Source organism: Emericellopsis atlantica, assembly GCF_019669845.1.
Source record: "Emericellopsis atlantica unplaced genomic scaffold F5Z01scaffold_6, whole genome shotgun sequence".
Taxonomy (NCBI): domain Eukaryota; kingdom Fungi; phylum Ascomycota; class Sordariomycetes; order Hypocreales; family Bionectriaceae; genus Emericellopsis; species Emericellopsis atlantica.
In genome coordinates this window covers 378,211-393,287 of record NW_025764708.1, presented here as the reverse complement: position 1 = coordinate 393,287, position 15,077 = coordinate 378,211, and the positions used below count along the sequence as shown (strand labels likewise).

Here is a 15,077-nt window from a genome sequence, read left to right as displayed (position 1 = left end):
CGAGACCCGCCGACTGGATGCTGAGCAATCCACCACCACCGCCGCCTCCAGTGCCAGTGCCATCGTCACCTCTACCACCGCAGCCTCCAGTCTCCGTGGCATTCCCCCCCCAATTCATCTCCTCGTCCTCAGCCTGCCGCTTCGCCAACATCATCTGCATCCTCAACTCCAGATCACGCCATTGAATTCGTCCCCCGACCCCGTACCACCCTCGCCGGCTACCACATTCGCCCCAGAGTCGCCTCACGCCAACATCGGCACCTCCCAGAGCCCCCAGCCTTGCCAGCACCATTTCGAAAAGCCAACGTCGACTTCTGCGCCGAACATGGCACCGGCTTGTTGATCGAGCCCACACCGATACAAGCTCCCGCCAGACATCACGTCCAGGCGGCAATTCGCGACCGTCGCCCAACCTCCTCTCCAGAAGTACCGGTACCGGAACTAGTACCCTCGATTCCGTCACCGACCCTACACCCGGCATGCCTTCCAAGAACAGCAACAATAGCGCGGGGCACGGCGGCAGCAACCAGGTCAGCCATCGTCTACGCAACTTCTTCCGCATTAATAATACCACCAACGGAAGCACCCTAGGTGACGAGAAGCAGAAAGACAAGGAGAGCCCGACCAAGGCATTGTCAAACGACGAAGGTCAGGGCTCTGGGTCTGCGTCTGCGTCTGCGTCCGGGCCCACGAGGCCGTTCCGTGGCCGGTTGTACAGTAGCACCGTCGGTCGTTTTAGGTCCCAAACCGTCGCGAGCGAAGGCAACCAGCTAGAAGAGGCTCTCAGCCCAACAGCCAATGCCAACCCCTACTTCGCCCACCAAGGCCACCCGGGCCTCCGTCACCACAACGAGGGCTCTGTGCCGCCCAGTCCGCCGGACACGCCGATATTCAAAATCAGCAGCCCCGAGGATGGCAAGAACGGCCAAAAGGCTACAGCCGAGACCAAGGAAGAGCTGGCTAGGCGGTTGAGACGGGTGGCTAGTGCCCCCAATACGCAGCTCCTCTTCAAGAAGGACGGCGGCAAGGGGGGTGCCGATGGTGAACGTCCGGCGACGGCAAACCTAGGCAAAGATCCTCTCATCGAGGACCCCTCCAAGCCAGGCTCTCTTTCGCTGCTCGAGGCTCAGTCAGAGGCGGCCAAACATCTATCGCTCAGTCCTCCCGTAGAGGAAGACTCTCTGGCTGCGTTGCCAGCGCCCAATGCCAACTTGGCCTTTCGCCGAACGTACAGCTCCAACTCGATCAAGGTCCGTTCCGTCGAGGTCAGCCCCTCGAGTTTCGACAAGATCAAGCTCATTGGCAAGGGTGACGTTGGCAAGGTGTATCTGGTGCGCGAAAAGAAGAGCAATCGCCTCTACGCGATGAAGGGTAAGCATCTCACACCAAACATCTGGCGGGAATTCAAGGCTAACCAGTCCCAGTGCTGAGCAAGAAGGAGATGATCAAACGGAACAAGATCAAGCGAGCGCTCGCTGAGCAGGAAATCCTCGCCACCAGCAACCACCCATTCATCGTTACTCTGTATCATTCGTTCCAATCAGAAGACTATCTTTACCTCTGCATGGAATACTGCAGTGGTGGCGAGTTCTTCCGCGCGCTGCAAAGCAGGCCGGGCAAGTGCCTGGCTGAGGAGGACGCCAAGTTCTATGCCGCAGAGGTGACGGCGGCCCTGGAGTATCTCCATCTCATGGGGTTCATTTACCGTGACTTGAAACCCGAAAGTACGCTCCGCGCCTTTCCTCCCCGAGTCTTCTCCTGCTGACAGCCTCGACAGACATCCTGCTTCACCAATCCGGTCACATCATGCTTTCGGACTTTGACCTGTCCAAGCAGTCCGATCCTGGAGGCAAGCCGCTCATGATCGTTGGCAAGAATGGGGCGAGAACCGACGCGCTGCCCACCATCGACACACGCGCGTGTATTGCTAACTTTAGAACCAACTCGTTTGTGGGCACAGAAGAGTACATTGCGCCCGAAGTTATCAAGGGGAGCGGTCACACCAGCGCCGTCGACTGGTGGACACTGGGTATCTTGATCTACGAGATGCTCTACAGCACAACGCCCTTCAAGGGGAAGAATCGCAACGCGACGTTTGCGAACATTCTGCGGGAGGACATCCCCTTCCCCGAGCACAATGGCTCGCCGCCAGTGACAAAGTACGTCCCACCCGCTCCTCGTTTCAGCTTTCTGTATGCTCACATTTGGCAGCCTTTGCAAATCTCTCATCAGGAAACTCCTCATCAAGGATGAGAACAGACGCTTAGGTGCGCGTGCCGGCGCGTCCGATATCAAATCCCACCCCTTCTTCCGCACCACGCAGTGGGCACTCATTCGCCATGGCAAGCCGCCCATTGTACCCGCCAACAGCCTCACCAAGGGCGGCAGCGACACTCCCAACTTCCGCAATGTCAAGGAGAGCGAGAGTGTCGATATTTCTGGATCAAGACAGATGAAGGGCGTGCCCCTGGACAGCGGCTTGGCGACCCCCGGCAACGAGATAGCCGACCCCTTCCTCGAATTCAACAGCGTGACGCTGCACCACGAGGGTGACGAGCATCAATACCACAATGGGCATAACGGTTCCAACCGGTAGTGGGATGGCAAAGAAGAAAAGAAAAGAAACCTGGCAGGCGCCTATCACTCTACTTTTGGAGACGAACGAACAGCATAGAGGTCGCTGAAGCGGTGTATGATTTTTCTTTCTTTTTTTCACTTTGGTTTCCTGGCCCTCTCTTTATCAACGAACCATGGGCGTAGCACACGGTATCTTGGCGTTTTGCGGGCACAAGTGAACCCGGGAATGGAAGCACATGTCTTTCTTATCAGTCGCTGCAGCTCCATTGCAGTGACGATCCAGCGTGATTACATTAGACTTTACAAGAATCAATGTTTTCATATGGCTTTTTCTGCAAGAGTGTAGCTCAAGGAACATCATGTGCCGAGTGATGGTGATATCCTGGGAGATCAAATTAGGTAGCCTCTCATGGCGCTATTAGAAGTATACATATGTCCACGCAGTTATACAGTACGCTACACACCATCCACGTCCATCTGTCGACGTCTCGTCGCACCGTCTCCAACAATCTTTTCCTTGCCGTCCATCCAAGGCCTCAAGCATTCCGGGATCGTGACGGTCCTCGTCTCCTCGTCCCAGCCATTCTCAAGCAGTGCGGCCAGGATACGCGGCACCGCCAGCGCCGTTCCATTCGCCGTCCAGGGGAACCCCATTTTGCCGCCTTCGACCCTCATCCGCGTCCCCAGCCGACGCGTCTGGTAGTCGGTGCAGAGGCTGGCGCTCGTGACCTCGCCCCAACCGCCCAGCTTGCCCGCGCGGGACGGGAACCAGGCCTCCATGTCGATCTTGCGCGTCGCAGACGCACCCAGGTCCTGCGCGGGCATGGCGAGCACGCGCGACGGGAGACCGAGGGAGGACAGCATCTCTGTCTGCATGTCGAGCATTTCATCGTACACGTCGGACGCAGAGTCCTCGTCCGGCGCCGTCCACGCGAACATTTCCACCTTGGTAAACTCGTGCACGCGGTACAGACCCTTGGTGTCGGCGCCGCGAGCGCCTGCTTCGGCGCGGTAGCAGCGCGAGACGGCGACGCGCTTGAGAGGGAGGTCGTCCGTGTGCACGGTCGACGCGGCCTTCATGCCGGCCAGGGAGATCTCCGAGGTGCCTGTCAGGCAGAGCTCGGGGACCTGGCGGTCCTTGTCGCTCTCCGACTGCGCAATGGTGTACACCTGCTGCTCGTCGTTCTGGTCCCGGGGTTGGAAACCACACGCGGCGCCAATGTGGCTGTACACCAGCGTGGGCGGCGATACCTGCGTCCAGCCGTGGCGTGTGACCACCGCGAGCGCGTACTGGATCAGAGCTTGCTCCAACTGAGCCGCCTCGCCGATCAAGTAGTACCACCCCCATCCAGAGGAGTTGGCGGCCGCGGCAAAGTCCAGAATCCCCAGGTCCGTGCCAATCTGCACATGCGATGGTCCTTCTTTGAGCTGCTGCTCTTCCGGCGGCGGGTCATTGATGTACGACAGCAGGACGGGCTCGTCACCTTCTGGCGTCTCCGCGTCAGTCAGGTTGGGGATCTCGAGCGCCAGGTGCTCCATGGTGGCCTGCATCCTCGCCTCCTCGTCCATGATGCCGGCCAGCTCCGTCTTCAGCTTGCGCGCCTCCTCCTGGATCTCCTCGCGCGTCAGCTGCCGCACGCTCTCCATATCACCATCGTCGGCGCTGGTCGCGGGGTTTGCGAGCTGCCTGCGCAATAGGTTGGAACGCTCGCGATTCGCGCGACTGCCGCGTGTGAGATCCTGCCATTGCGCGTGGAGCTCGACGATCCGGGCTGGGTGGTGGGACTGGCGGGTGTAGTTCTTAGCTATACAGTTCTGCGCGTAGAGCTCTGGGTTTTGACGAATGTCTTTGATGTCAATGATGGGCTTGGGCGCTTGGTTGGGCCGTTTGGGTATCGGGGGATCAGCTGAGGCCTGTGATGAGAATGCTCTCGAGAGGATGGGTGTCCTGAGACGGGCGCTGCGGCAGCGCACGCAGGGAAATGCTCGCTTCATTGTGGTGTGTATTTTAACACACAAGGTGCATAATGTCTTCTCTGTTATCTTGTGGTCTCCAGGAATTAGGTGAGAGACTGGTTGATGGAAAAGAAAGCTCTCCAGGTTGAGGTGGGTCGTTAATTGACAAGGGCCCGGTAGCTTATGTGTCTATCTTGGCTGCTGTAGGGTAGCCGAACACAGTGATTTATGGCCTATGGAGGGAGGAGTATGGACCAAATAGTCAATTACGTTATGCCGTATATGTACATTCATCAATTCAAGAGTGGAAGGCTATATTGGCTCTATATTCGATTTAGCTGCTATGTACTAACAAGCATAGTTGACCCCATTCCAAAATTTGAGGACATGTTCTTTGAGATTATGAAGTAGATGGTGTTTGCAGCATGCCCCGAACTCTCATACGGACTAGTGCAGGACAGACGACCAGCCAGTATATGCCCAATGGCCATGATAAATTGCTCCACGTTAGTCAATTTCTTGGGTATCTCTACGTACTTTCAACTCAAATAGCACCCCACTTCCCCAGCGTCCAGTTGGTATGCTGCCCACCGCTACCTCGAATCAAACCGCCTGCGCCCATACTCTGCCTCTGTTGCGCCTTGACATCGACGTCGTTAGGCCTCGACGCACCATTGACGCCCTGCTGCAGCCATAATTCGCGGTCGATCGTTGCCATCGCTGGTATCTTCAGTTGACACGCCAGACTTGCGCCAGTCCAAGGCCCAACGGAATGCAGCGCCCTTATATGTCCTTGCACGGGCGGGTCCTTCTTTCGGGGCCGCATGAAGCCCCTCTCGAATTGATCAAAGTCATTGGCCTGCTCTGAGAATAGGCCGTCCTCCTCATCCCGGTCTTGTTCCAAATGTGGCGTCTTCGTTGGCTTCCACTTGAGTTTCGAGTTGTTACTCAACTGGTCCACTGCTTTGCCAGAGGCCGGCTCCCAGCCTTTCGTCTCAATGATCGATGTCGTCTCGTCAATTACTCGTTGTTTGAGGCCCAGGATATTGGAGCAGCCTCCGATAAAGATGACGCGGGACATGCAAATAGCGCGGACATCAACCGGCAGCTCGGCGAGATGCCTGTATGCGAGGAGGTGTATCGGAAGCTCGTGGTCGTCGAAATGGGCAAGGTTCATGGAGGGCTCAAAAAAGACATCGCCACAGACGTCTGCTATCCTCTCGAACGGTACGTCGATTGTCTTTGGGGGAGTCGAAGATTGCAACGGCACGTGTGCCGTCCTGTCTGCCCCGGGCGTAGTAGTGCTGCCCGCTTCAGCTTCATTCTCGTCCTGCTCCTCAACCGTTTCAAGCTGAGCTGACGTTCTCTGGGATGTTCTGTTGGTAGGTCTGCACCAGGCCAGACGGCGCATGATGTCTTCGGACTCATCGAAACTGAGACGATGGTCCTTCTCATTTTCAACATCAACGGCCCTGTCACGGTCCATCTTCTCCTTTGTCGGGTTCTCTTGGCCATGAGACTTTTCCGACACTGTATTGGCTTCTTTCCCTTGGTCCTCGGCGATGAGAGGATGTAGCACCTTTCTGTATAGCTCGTTGTTGAAGTATTTGCCAGCCCTGACGGACCTGGTGGTCTTAACTTCGCGATACTCGTAAACACTTGTGACGACCGTCTCCGACCATCCAATATCGATGACGAGAGCTGAACGGACGCCAGCCGCCACAGCAGACATTGTCGCTGGCGAGAGAAGGGACACCATTGGGGCCTGGAAGCGCCCAAATGCTGTGTCAAGGACAGTAGATAGTAGTGGTAGCGGGAGAGATGGATCAGCCACTAATGCCATTCTTCGCGGCTTGGAGTCTATGAGGAGAAACCTCAGGGCCCCGTCAGCACCATGTCCCAGACTCGGGGGCAATTCAACTCACTTTGAGAAAGCCTCTCTCATAAGACGATCCAACTTGTCATGAACCAAACCCAGTTCTACTTTACTGAGGTCATACCTCCAAAGCTCATATTCTGATGACCACGCCTGCCCCGGTGTCTTTGTCGGATCCAGCCAGGCCCTGAAGTCCCCCACCCTCCTCTGCTCATCCGGTCCGCATTGCAAGGTCGCTTTGGGAACCGGGTCACCCGCGAAACCCACGCGCAAAAGTCTTGAGCCCAGCTCAATCACAATAATGTCATCATCGGCGCGTATGGTGGACGGTGAGCCGAATGTTGAACTTATACTTCGTGACGGCGTCGAAGGCCCCTGGGATGGTCCTGAGCGAATGCTCGCGACGCTCCTATGGGCCGCTGCGAAGCCCGCTGAGGAAGACATCAGGACCGTAACTCAATTGCCAATGTCAAACCAAGGAGGCATAGTTTGGGAGAAAATTGGCGCCCCTTTCGGGGTTTAATATGAGGTAAGGGATGAGGGTCAAGGACAAAGAACAATGGTTCGCGAGTTGCTGCTGTGAATAGTGGCTTGGCTTCTCTGTGGCTGACGAATCGTGGCGCTTGCTGCCGTAGCGCGACCCAAAGTCAAAGTCAACAAATCCAGCCGTCACCCCAGTGATCCTCCAATTCACGGTCCTCCAACGCTTGCAGCATCAATCACTTCACAGGCGTATGCATCCATGACACCGAGCGGGATGGTGCGCTCCATGAAAACATGGGAATCAAGGGGTAAGCGATTCACTGTAGGCTACTTGTTATTATCTCTGACACACACAGGCTTTACGACCAGCTTGGTCCCGGCGAACGAGTAGCCTTATCCAAATTAGCGGCCGATTCCTTTCGACATCATGGGCGACCACTTCGCATAGCCGTCGATTTCGCGATATGGCAGTTTCAGTCCCAAGCGGCCCGAGGTGGCACCAACCCAGCTCTTCGGACCTTGTTCTATCGACTCGTCCGACTCATGTCTACACCCGTCGACCCAGTCTTCGTCTTCGATGGCCCTGACAAACCGACTTTCAAACGGAACAAGCGTGCAGGGAGAGGTGACACAGCCACTATCAGCCAAGCCAAGCAACTCATAAGGCTTCTTGGGTTTCCGATACACGATGCTCCTGGCGAAGCGGAGGCAGACTGCGCGCTGCTACAACAGCGTGGGGTTGTTGATGCGGTGTTGAGCGAGGACGTTGATACCATCATGTTCGGCTGCACCCGATCTTTGCGGAATTGGACAGCTGAAAGCAGAACGGCAAAAACACCAACGCACGTCACACAGTACGACATAGACGCCATGGACATCGCAGGAAAGGGCCTCGACCGCGAGGGCATGGTACTGGTGGCCTTGATGAGCGGTGGCGATTACTTGCCAGATGGAATATTAGGATGCGGTGTCAAGGTGGCCTGTGAAGCTGCTAAGGCCGGCTACGGCAGGTCACTCTGCAAGATCAAGGCGTCGGACAAACAGGCCCTGGCGGATTGGAGGAATTCCTTGATCCATGAGTTGAAGACAAACGAGAGCAAGTTCTTCCGGATCAAGCACAGTGCCCTCGCGCAAAAGGTTCCAGAAGACTTCCCGAACATTGAAGTCCTGCGTTATTATACGCACCCGGTCGTTTCTCCTCTGTCGACCGTGCAGGCATTAAAGGATCGCATGGCACACCACGAGCAGCGGCCACTCCGCCTACATGATCTCAGAGAGTTTGCTCGCACTGCCTTTGGTTGGGACTATAGGGTCGGCGGGATCAAGTTCATAAGAGTGTTGGGAGCGGCACTGTTGACCCGCCAGCTTCTGCGTGGAAACGAGGAACATATCGAGAGAGTCGCGGGCAGCCGAGCACACTTCACCACCGATGGTCAGAGAGAGCTTCGGCTCAGATTTATACCAGAGAATGTCGTGCCTGTGGACCTGACCGAGGAAGTTGACGAGGACATTCCCCAGTCGCGGGGCAGTTTGGCACTTAACAGTGATGACGAGCTCGACGCACCGGACGAGGAGATCAGTTCTTCGCAGCCAACTACCAAAATATTCGACGTGAGCAAACCAGATCTTGCCTGGGTTCTCGAAGACGTCGTCAAGAAGACGGCGCCAGTTGCGTACCACGACTGGCAAGACGCCGAGCGTGTCAAAGCCCTTCGCAAGTCTCCGAAGAAAAAGAAGGCCACAGCAAAAGGCGCAGCGAAGACTTCAGTCACCTCGGGAGCCATGGACAAATTCGTGCGGGTCACAAAACACGCCAATCCGCCCGTGACCGCGTCTGTGAAGGAAAAGGAAAAGGAGAAGGCTAAGAGCCAGAGCCGCAACGACACCGAGCTACCTCCGCCAGGCCCTCCGCCACGACCATCAAGTAAGCAGCTCCCGCCAAGTCTCAGTGGCATGGCCAAGACAACAGACGAGGCGGACATGCGCTTACCTGGTACGCCCTCTAGGAATAGGAACGGAGGAAGGTCGATTATCGAAGCCATACTTCTCTCGTCGAGCCCCTGTGGGGCCAAGAGCCCAGTTGGTGCAATTGCCTCGCCAGAGACCACAAGTACTCGAACTCACACGCTTGCCTCTTGCTCTCAGGACAGCACTGGCACCGTACCTTCGCAGCGTCGCTCGAGCCAGATTTCGAAAGGGTTAAAGCCCCAAAAAACAACGAAATCAAGCAAAATTGCAGTGAAAAAGACAGCTACATCCTCAGGTGGCCATCCACATAACAGGCAAAGCTCGACCGTCTCGTCGTCAACCACAGTCTTCAAACAGACAACGCTGGAAATGTTTGCGAAGCAGGCTCATACCCCACCGCCCACCCAGGCGGTAATGTCAGGATCATGCGCCAACAACAAAGCAGAGTCCATCCCGAGGGGTACCAGGCCTACACGACGACCGGAGTGCGCGGGTCCACGGGCGCCAGAGCAAAGCACATCTTTGCTGCTCACAGAGAGTGAAGACGACGATCTACCCCCTATCTCGTCTTTTATCTCTCGCACACCAACACATTCTTCGCCTCTTGGGAAGATTGTACCAACGGCTAAACCTCTGTCGCCTAGTAAGCGGTGCAGCGTTGGTCCCCCACCTGAACATAGGGATGGCAGCCCCAGCCCTCAGCCACGTAGGAAACGTCTGCTTGTACCGAGAACCAGCAGTGTAGGATTCTTCAAGGTGATCGAGGTTGATGAAGAGCAACGCGATGCAATTGTCGCGACTGAGGAAGCGAAGCTCAGGAGTCGAGGACTTTCCAGTCAAAAGGTACTTCGACAGAGTGATGTGTCGCTCATTGACCTCACGCAAGACGATTAATCAATCTGTACAATAAGCGCATGACTTTTTTGTTGCCGATGTTCAAAGGTTGGCAAAGGGTACTGGGCTGTTTGCATTGCGCCGGCGTTAAGGGTGTGCTACTGTACAATACAGTATGATATCATGTCAGTTGAGACTGGCCATGGCTGGAAAGGGGTCGCCCCCGAGAGGTAGTATCATTGTCCACATGCGCCTTGACTATACAGTAACAATGGATAACGCTTCCTGAGCGGTCTGCTTTTTTCCAATACACTTCGACATCTTCTTTCTCCTGTCCCGGATGCCATGTTAGACATCCACCATTTCCCAGTCAGGGTCCACCTCTGTCCCCAGATCCCTTTCCTCAAGGAACCGCCGTCCTAAAAGGTCTTCGGGCAGATATGTCTGTTTCACCCGCCCGTCCCTGTAGTTGGGCGGATACTTGTATTCTGCGCCATGCCCCATTTCCCGCATCAGCCTAGTCGGTGCATTTCTCAGATGCAGCGGCACCGGGAGGCTCGCCACACCTGGCTCCCTGAGCGCAGAATACGCGTTGTTCAAGCCGCGATATGCTCTCGTGCTCTTCTTGGCGGCACATAGCGCTACCGCGCAGTGCGCAAGCGGGATGCGAGCTTCGGGCATGCCGATTTGTTGAGTCGCGGTATACGCAGCCGTTGCGAGTGGCAGAAGTGAATTATCTGCGAGACCGACGTCTTCTGACGCGATGACGACCATCCTCCTAGCGATAAAGAGGGGATCTTCGCCGGATTGGAGCATGCGTGCTAGATAATACAATGCAGCGTCCGCGTCAGAGCCTCGAACCGATTTGTGAAACGCGGAGATGTTGTCATAATGTTGGTCGCCGGCGCGGTCATAGACCAAGGTCTTTGTGAGTGATGTCTTGATGTCCTCCTTCGTAATGCCCTCCCGTGAAGTTGTCAGTGATAGAGCCAGCTCGAGGAGGTTTATAGCCGTCCGGGCGTCACCATCAGAAAACCGTGCCAAGTAGGTAATCATCTCCTCGTCCACGAGGTCAGTTGGGGGATATGTCTCCTCTTCCTCTTTTAACGCACGGCGCAGTATGCCGACAATATCCTCTGTGTCCAGGCTTTTCAACGTGAATGTTCGACATCGCGATAATAGTGCGTTGGCAACTTTAAACGACGGGTTTTCTGTCGTTGCGCCTATCAGGGTCACGGTCCCTGCCTCGACGGGTTTGAGAAACACGTCCTGCTGTGCCTTATTGAACCTGTGGATCTCGTCGCAGAAGATAATCGTCTTCCTTCCCGTCATGAGAAGATCGTTTCCAGCCTCGCTGAAGATTTTTTTGCACTCAGCTACGCCAGTGCTTGTCGCATTCATCTCGATGAAGCGGCTGCCGGCAACCTTGGCAATACATCGCGCAATCGTTGTCTTGCCCGTGCCCGACGCACCCCAGAGGATCATGGAGGGAACGTTGTTCGATTCGATCAACGAGCGCAGTACGCCGTTGGGACCGACAAGCTCTTGGCCGCAGACTTGATCGAGGTTCTTGGGGCGCATTCGTTCCGCTAATGGAGCAGCTTTTCGTGTCTTGGTGCGCTTGCCGCTTCGCTCGTCGCCGTCTTGTATTGAAGGGCCCTCTGGCTGGGCCGATTCTGTCGGAACGGATGTGTTTGTGACTACCCCGTCTCCAGGCCCTTCCTCGTACGAACGTTTCTTCCCACCATTCACCACCAGAGGGGTCATGACCCTCCCTTCCACGCCATGCTGCCGTTTTGTAGCCGGTGTACTGAAGAAATCAGCGGCCTTTCTCTTCTGCGCGGAGCTGGCTGGTGCGGTTGCGCTAGGTGTCTGTGTCTGGGGAGGCGCTGGTGGAGGAGGAGGAGAAGGGTCGCCAGCGAGGTACGACTGGCAATTGGAATCGATGTGCGGATTGATCTGGTGCGGTTTGACCGCTTTCGAGCAGATGGGACATTCAACTGGCATGACCGGCGGGCATATTCGTCGTGAACTAGGGCAGCTGTTTGGTGAGGCAGATGATGTATTAGGTCTCGGTGGGAGACGCGTTGGCTGAACATTTTAAAGTGGTTGTGACGCGACGGGCCGGCAAGTGGGACCACCAGCGTAGAGCCTACCACTACCACCTTAGAGCAGTCCCTTTACACAGTGACCTTGCTCATTAAAACATGCAAAGCAAACCTATATTCGCACAAAGGAGACAAGTCGAATGTGCCAGGCACCTTGCTTGGAGCCTGTCGGTACTGCAGCGACAGACCACCAGTCTAGGGGCCCCGACAGCTACACGTCACTCATGGTTGTTGCTTCAAACCAGCAAACACTGTCAGAAATTGAGACAAATCAAAAGGATCGTTTCGATATTGCGTAGCAAGCAGTTGCTTTGAGTGCTCCCAAGATCCCAAAACATTGCGTCCCCATGTAATGCACCCAGACTCCATGAATGTATGCCTCTCTCTCTCTCTTCCTGCATCTACGATTCCCAACCAGACATCGCTTCAGCCAAAGGTCTTCAACGACCTGACTTTCGGGGACGCCAGTCCTGTCTCGGCCTTCCTCTTCCCCAGTACGCCCGCCGGGCCTGTTGCCGGCGGTGGCGCACTCCCCTCTCTGTCCCTCGTTGCTTCAGCATGGCAGGACGCGTGGTACGCCCGTCCACCCACGAGCACGGCATCGAGCCATACCCAATCCTGCGCCTGGTCGAACCACTTGTTCTCAAATCGGTCTTGACAGATGGGGCAAACACTGTTGATGCCGCTATTCGCGTCTGGCGCCTTGATATACTTGGGCTTGGCGGCCTCGGCGGCAGCAGCGGTTGCCTGAGCGTCTGCAGACGGTGAGGTGGAGTGATTGTCAGTGTCGATTTCCTCGCGATTCTTGAGCCAGTCCTGCAATCATGTCAGTTGCCTACTACCACACGTACAAACGCAGAGAACTCACCTGAGCATCGAGATACCAACTGCGGTGTGTCCCGCGCTTCTCAGCTTCGTTGGCGCGCTGATGTACACGGAAATGCCAATCCATGTGCGCTGTCTTCTTCTTTCTGCCTTCAGCATCTGTTTGGAATCGACGTCCACACTGCGTGCACGGCGCTCCTTGTCTCTCGAAAAGCAGTGAAATGGTATCAGGCCGGGCGCTGCGTGTGTCAGTTTCAACAGCCAACGATTGGGTTTTCATCTGTACAACTTACGGTTGCTTTAACGACGCAGTATCCAAGCCACGGTGAGACCCAGGCTGGGGCGCTGACAAACCACCGGCCTTTTGTGCCGCTAGTATGCTCGCAAGACTAGCCGAGATCGCTGGCATCTGTGTAGGAGTCGCAGGAGACGGCCCAGGGGCGCTACTGGGGTTGGCTTGGGGAGTTGAGGAGAGTATGCCGGCTTGTCGGAGCTGGTCGAGCAAGGACAGCCCCGGCTTCTGTTCCGGCACTGCTGACTGCGGCGCTGCATAAGGCGTAGCAATAGGTGGCTGCGGCGACTTGGTCGCAGGATTAGTTAGTGGGTTTGGAGTAGAGCTCTGCGAGGACTGTCGCGCCATGAGTGTGGCCAGTGCTCCAGGTCCCAACAGAGTGTCCAGACTTAATGTCCCTTGGGCAGCCTGAGGAGGAGCTACAGAACTCGCAGGGACAGGTGGCGCAGGCTGATGAACCTGGGCTGGAGGAGCATAGGCGGATGCATGGTTTTGAGCTGATGCTGGTCTCAAAGTCACGGCAGCAAGGTCTGTTACTTGGTTCTTAATGGCGGCCAGCTGGTCCTGCGGTAAAGCAGTGCTCTGGATTATTCGTTGCAAATCCAGCAGGGCATTCAGCCTCGCCGTCACACCACCATCATATGGTTTCTGCGCGGCCTCTAATCTCGTCGCAGCGATTAGATCTGCAATATTTTTGCTCAAGGCTTCTACGTCCACACCAGCCTGAGTTGGCGGCATGTGCGTCCCGTTCTGCCCATAAGGCATGCCTTGTTGATACGGGTAGACTTGTGCGTTTTGCTGAGGGTATGCCTTCCAAAATTAGTGGACGAATTCTGTCATGAACTGGTGGCGCACTTACATTCGGCTGGCCGTAATGGTGTGCTTGGCCAGTTGGTGGCACCCCGTAAGGGAACTGCTGTGGCGCTTGGTGGTGTTGAGTTGGCGTCCCACCGTTTCGTGCTCCTGGTGGTGTAGGTGTGTTTCGAAAGGGCGGCATAGCAGATCTTGGTCGACCTGGCAATTGCGTCTGCGGCATCATTGCAGCTTTCGCCTTCATAAGAGCGTTCTCTATCGGTCGGACAAGGTCAGGCGAGAAGACCGGACGCGTATCCAACGAGCCGGCAACAGGCTGAGTCCACGTCTTGAGCATCTCCTCCAGCCGCCTTCGTGTCGGATTATCGACAACAGTGTATGATTCCATAAAGGTCTTGAACAGATTCCGACCCAGATACAGCGTATATGGGGTGCCGACATTCTTGACGATGGAGTCTAGCACGTATAATGCCGGCAGCTTCTTGTTGGGGGCAGTCTGCAAGATTAGCTTGGTTCAAAGACCTTACGTTGCCCAAAGGGCATGCGATCCAAACCTACCTTCAAGATATGCTGCTCCAGTGTTTGAGCAATCGCTAGAGCATGCTCGGTATTCTCTCGGGCAATCACGGTCAAGTTGCTAATTTCAAAGCGAGCATTGGTGCTCAAATCCTCCAAGGCTAGACGATAGTCTTCCGCCACTTCCTCTGCTTCTGTGGGCATTTTGCTTGTAGCGAGCGCAATATCAAATGTGCGGCGTTGCTTGATTATCTTGCAGCTGGACCAAAGCAACGATTCAACTAAGTCCTGTCCCAGTGAATGCGACCGAACAGCAACGTGAAGAACAGAACAAGGCTATGAGAATGTGGTTCGTTTTTGGATTCCGTGAAGAAAAGAACCGACGCACGCTGGTATGCGAGGCGCAGACAAAGGAGAAAGCGACAGGCAGTGTCAAGAGCACAGTACAAAGCGAGCGCAATCTATTCCAGCGAAAGGTCTTTGTTCTCTGGCCACTAACACCTGACACCGAGTCGCAACAAGCTGCGAAAAAGGCCCCTCGCCGCCAAAAGAACAAAGCAGGTAGAATGGACGGGTATCAAGCACTACAGATCGTACAGCACGCGTCAGAGAGCGCCCGGTCGCGAACGATATGCTGGAATCGGGAATCGTGATGAGGCACCCGAACAGACCACGAGCCGTGAACCCTTGCGATTGCTGGGAGGAAAACGGTTCAAACGCGAGAATGTTGGTGTTGAGGCGAGATCGGGTGTCGATTGGAGATGGTGAAGTGGTCAATCTTGGAAGGACTCGAGCGCAACGGTTCGGGGCAGCTCGTTTGGGTCTTGAT

At 55.7% G+C, this 15,077-nt stretch overlaps 6 protein-coding genes across 6 annotated transcripts; 2 read left to right on the top strand and 4 right to left on the bottom strand.

Annotated features, from left to right (window-relative positions):
- Positions 1–31: 31 nt before the first annotated feature.
- Positions 32–2,948, top strand: F5Z01DRAFT_648863 (kinase-like domain-containing protein). The gene is made up of 4 exons (XM_046263059.1): positions 32–1,371; positions 1,425–1,724; positions 1,778–2,159; positions 2,212–2,948. The coding sequence occupies exons 1-4, from the start codon at positions 480–482 to the stop codon at positions 2,594–2,596; spliced, it is 1,959 nt and encodes a 652-aa protein (XP_046120588.1). The 5' UTR covers positions 32–479; the 3' UTR covers positions 2,597–2,948.
- On the bottom strand, positions 2,949–4,838 carry F5Z01DRAFT_648861 (uncharacterized protein). Its single transcript, XM_046263058.1, has one exon. It carries the CDS (start codon positions 4,570–4,572, stop codon positions 3,034–3,036), a length of 1,539 nt encoding a protein of 512 aa, XP_046120587.1. The 5' UTR covers positions 4,573–4,838; the 3' UTR covers positions 2,949–3,033.
- Positions 4,825–6,952, bottom strand: F5Z01DRAFT_648859 (putative actin protein RO7). Its single transcript, XM_046263057.1, has 2 exons — positions 6,459–6,952; positions 4,825–6,407 (listed from the first exon to the last, which is right to left on the bottom strand). The coding sequence occupies exons 1-2, from the start codon at positions 6,851–6,853 to the stop codon at positions 5,078–5,080; spliced, it is 1,725 nt and encodes a 574-aa protein (XP_046120586.1). The 5' UTR covers positions 6,854–6,952; the 3' UTR covers positions 4,825–5,077.
- Positions 6,953–7,092: 140 nt separating this feature from the next.
- Positions 7,093–9,949, top strand: F5Z01DRAFT_481627 (uncharacterized protein). Its single transcript, XM_046260082.1, has 2 exons — positions 7,093–7,200; positions 7,249–9,949. Exons 1-2 carry the CDS (start codon positions 7,187–7,189, stop codon positions 9,752–9,754), a joined length of 2,520 nt encoding a protein of 839 aa, XP_046120585.1. The 5' UTR covers positions 7,093–7,186; the 3' UTR covers positions 9,755–9,949.
- Positions 9,646–11,816, bottom strand: F5Z01DRAFT_481634 (DNA polymerase III, clamp loader complex, gamma/delta/delta subunit). Its single transcript, XM_046260083.1, has one exon. It carries the CDS (start codon positions 11,699–11,701, stop codon positions 10,043–10,045), a length of 1,659 nt encoding a protein of 552 aa, XP_046120584.1. The 5' UTR covers positions 11,702–11,816; the 3' UTR covers positions 9,646–10,042.
- A 412-nt stretch (positions 11,817–12,228) lies between these two features.
- On the bottom strand, positions 12,229–14,452 carry F5Z01DRAFT_634234 (uncharacterized protein; the record flags this gene model as incomplete). The annotated part of the gene is made up of 5 exons (XM_046262038.1): positions 12,229–12,618; positions 12,671–12,866; positions 12,921–13,729; positions 13,779–14,228; positions 14,291–14,452. The coding sequence occupies 5 exons, from the start codon at positions 14,450–14,452 to the stop codon at positions 12,229–12,231; spliced, it is 2,007 nt and encodes a 668-aa protein (XP_046120583.1).
- Between the last annotated feature and the right edge of the window lie 625 nt (positions 14,453–15,077).

Coding starts and splice junctions, on each gene's coding strand:
- F5Z01DRAFT_648861 (XM_046263058.1), bottom strand. CDS start 4,572: ATGAAGCGAGCATTTCCCTGCGTGCGCTGCCGCAGCGCCCGTCTCAGG.
- F5Z01DRAFT_481634 (XM_046260083.1), bottom strand. CDS start 11,701: ATGCCAGTTGAATGTCCCATCTGCTCGAAAGCGGTCAAACCGCACCAG.
- F5Z01DRAFT_648863 (XM_046263059.1), top strand. CDS start 480: ATGCCTTCCAAGAACAGCAACAATAGCGCGGGGCACGGCGGCAGCAAC. Junction 1,372..1,424: donor TCGCCTCTACGCGATGAAGG/GTAAGCATCTCA, acceptor AACCAGTCCCAG/TGCTGAGCAAGAAGGAGATG. Junction 2,160..2,211: donor GGCTCGCCGCCAGTGACAAA/GTACGTCCCACC, acceptor CACATTTGGCAG/CCTTTGCAAATCTCTCATCA.
- F5Z01DRAFT_648859 (XM_046263057.1), bottom strand. CDS start 6,853: ATGTCTTCCTCAGCGGGCTTCGCAGCGGCCCATAGGAGCGTCGCGAGC. Junction 6,408..6,458: donor ATGAGAGAGGCTTTCTCAAA/GTGAGTTGAATT, acceptor CGGGGCCCTGAG/GTTTCTCCTCATAGACTCCA.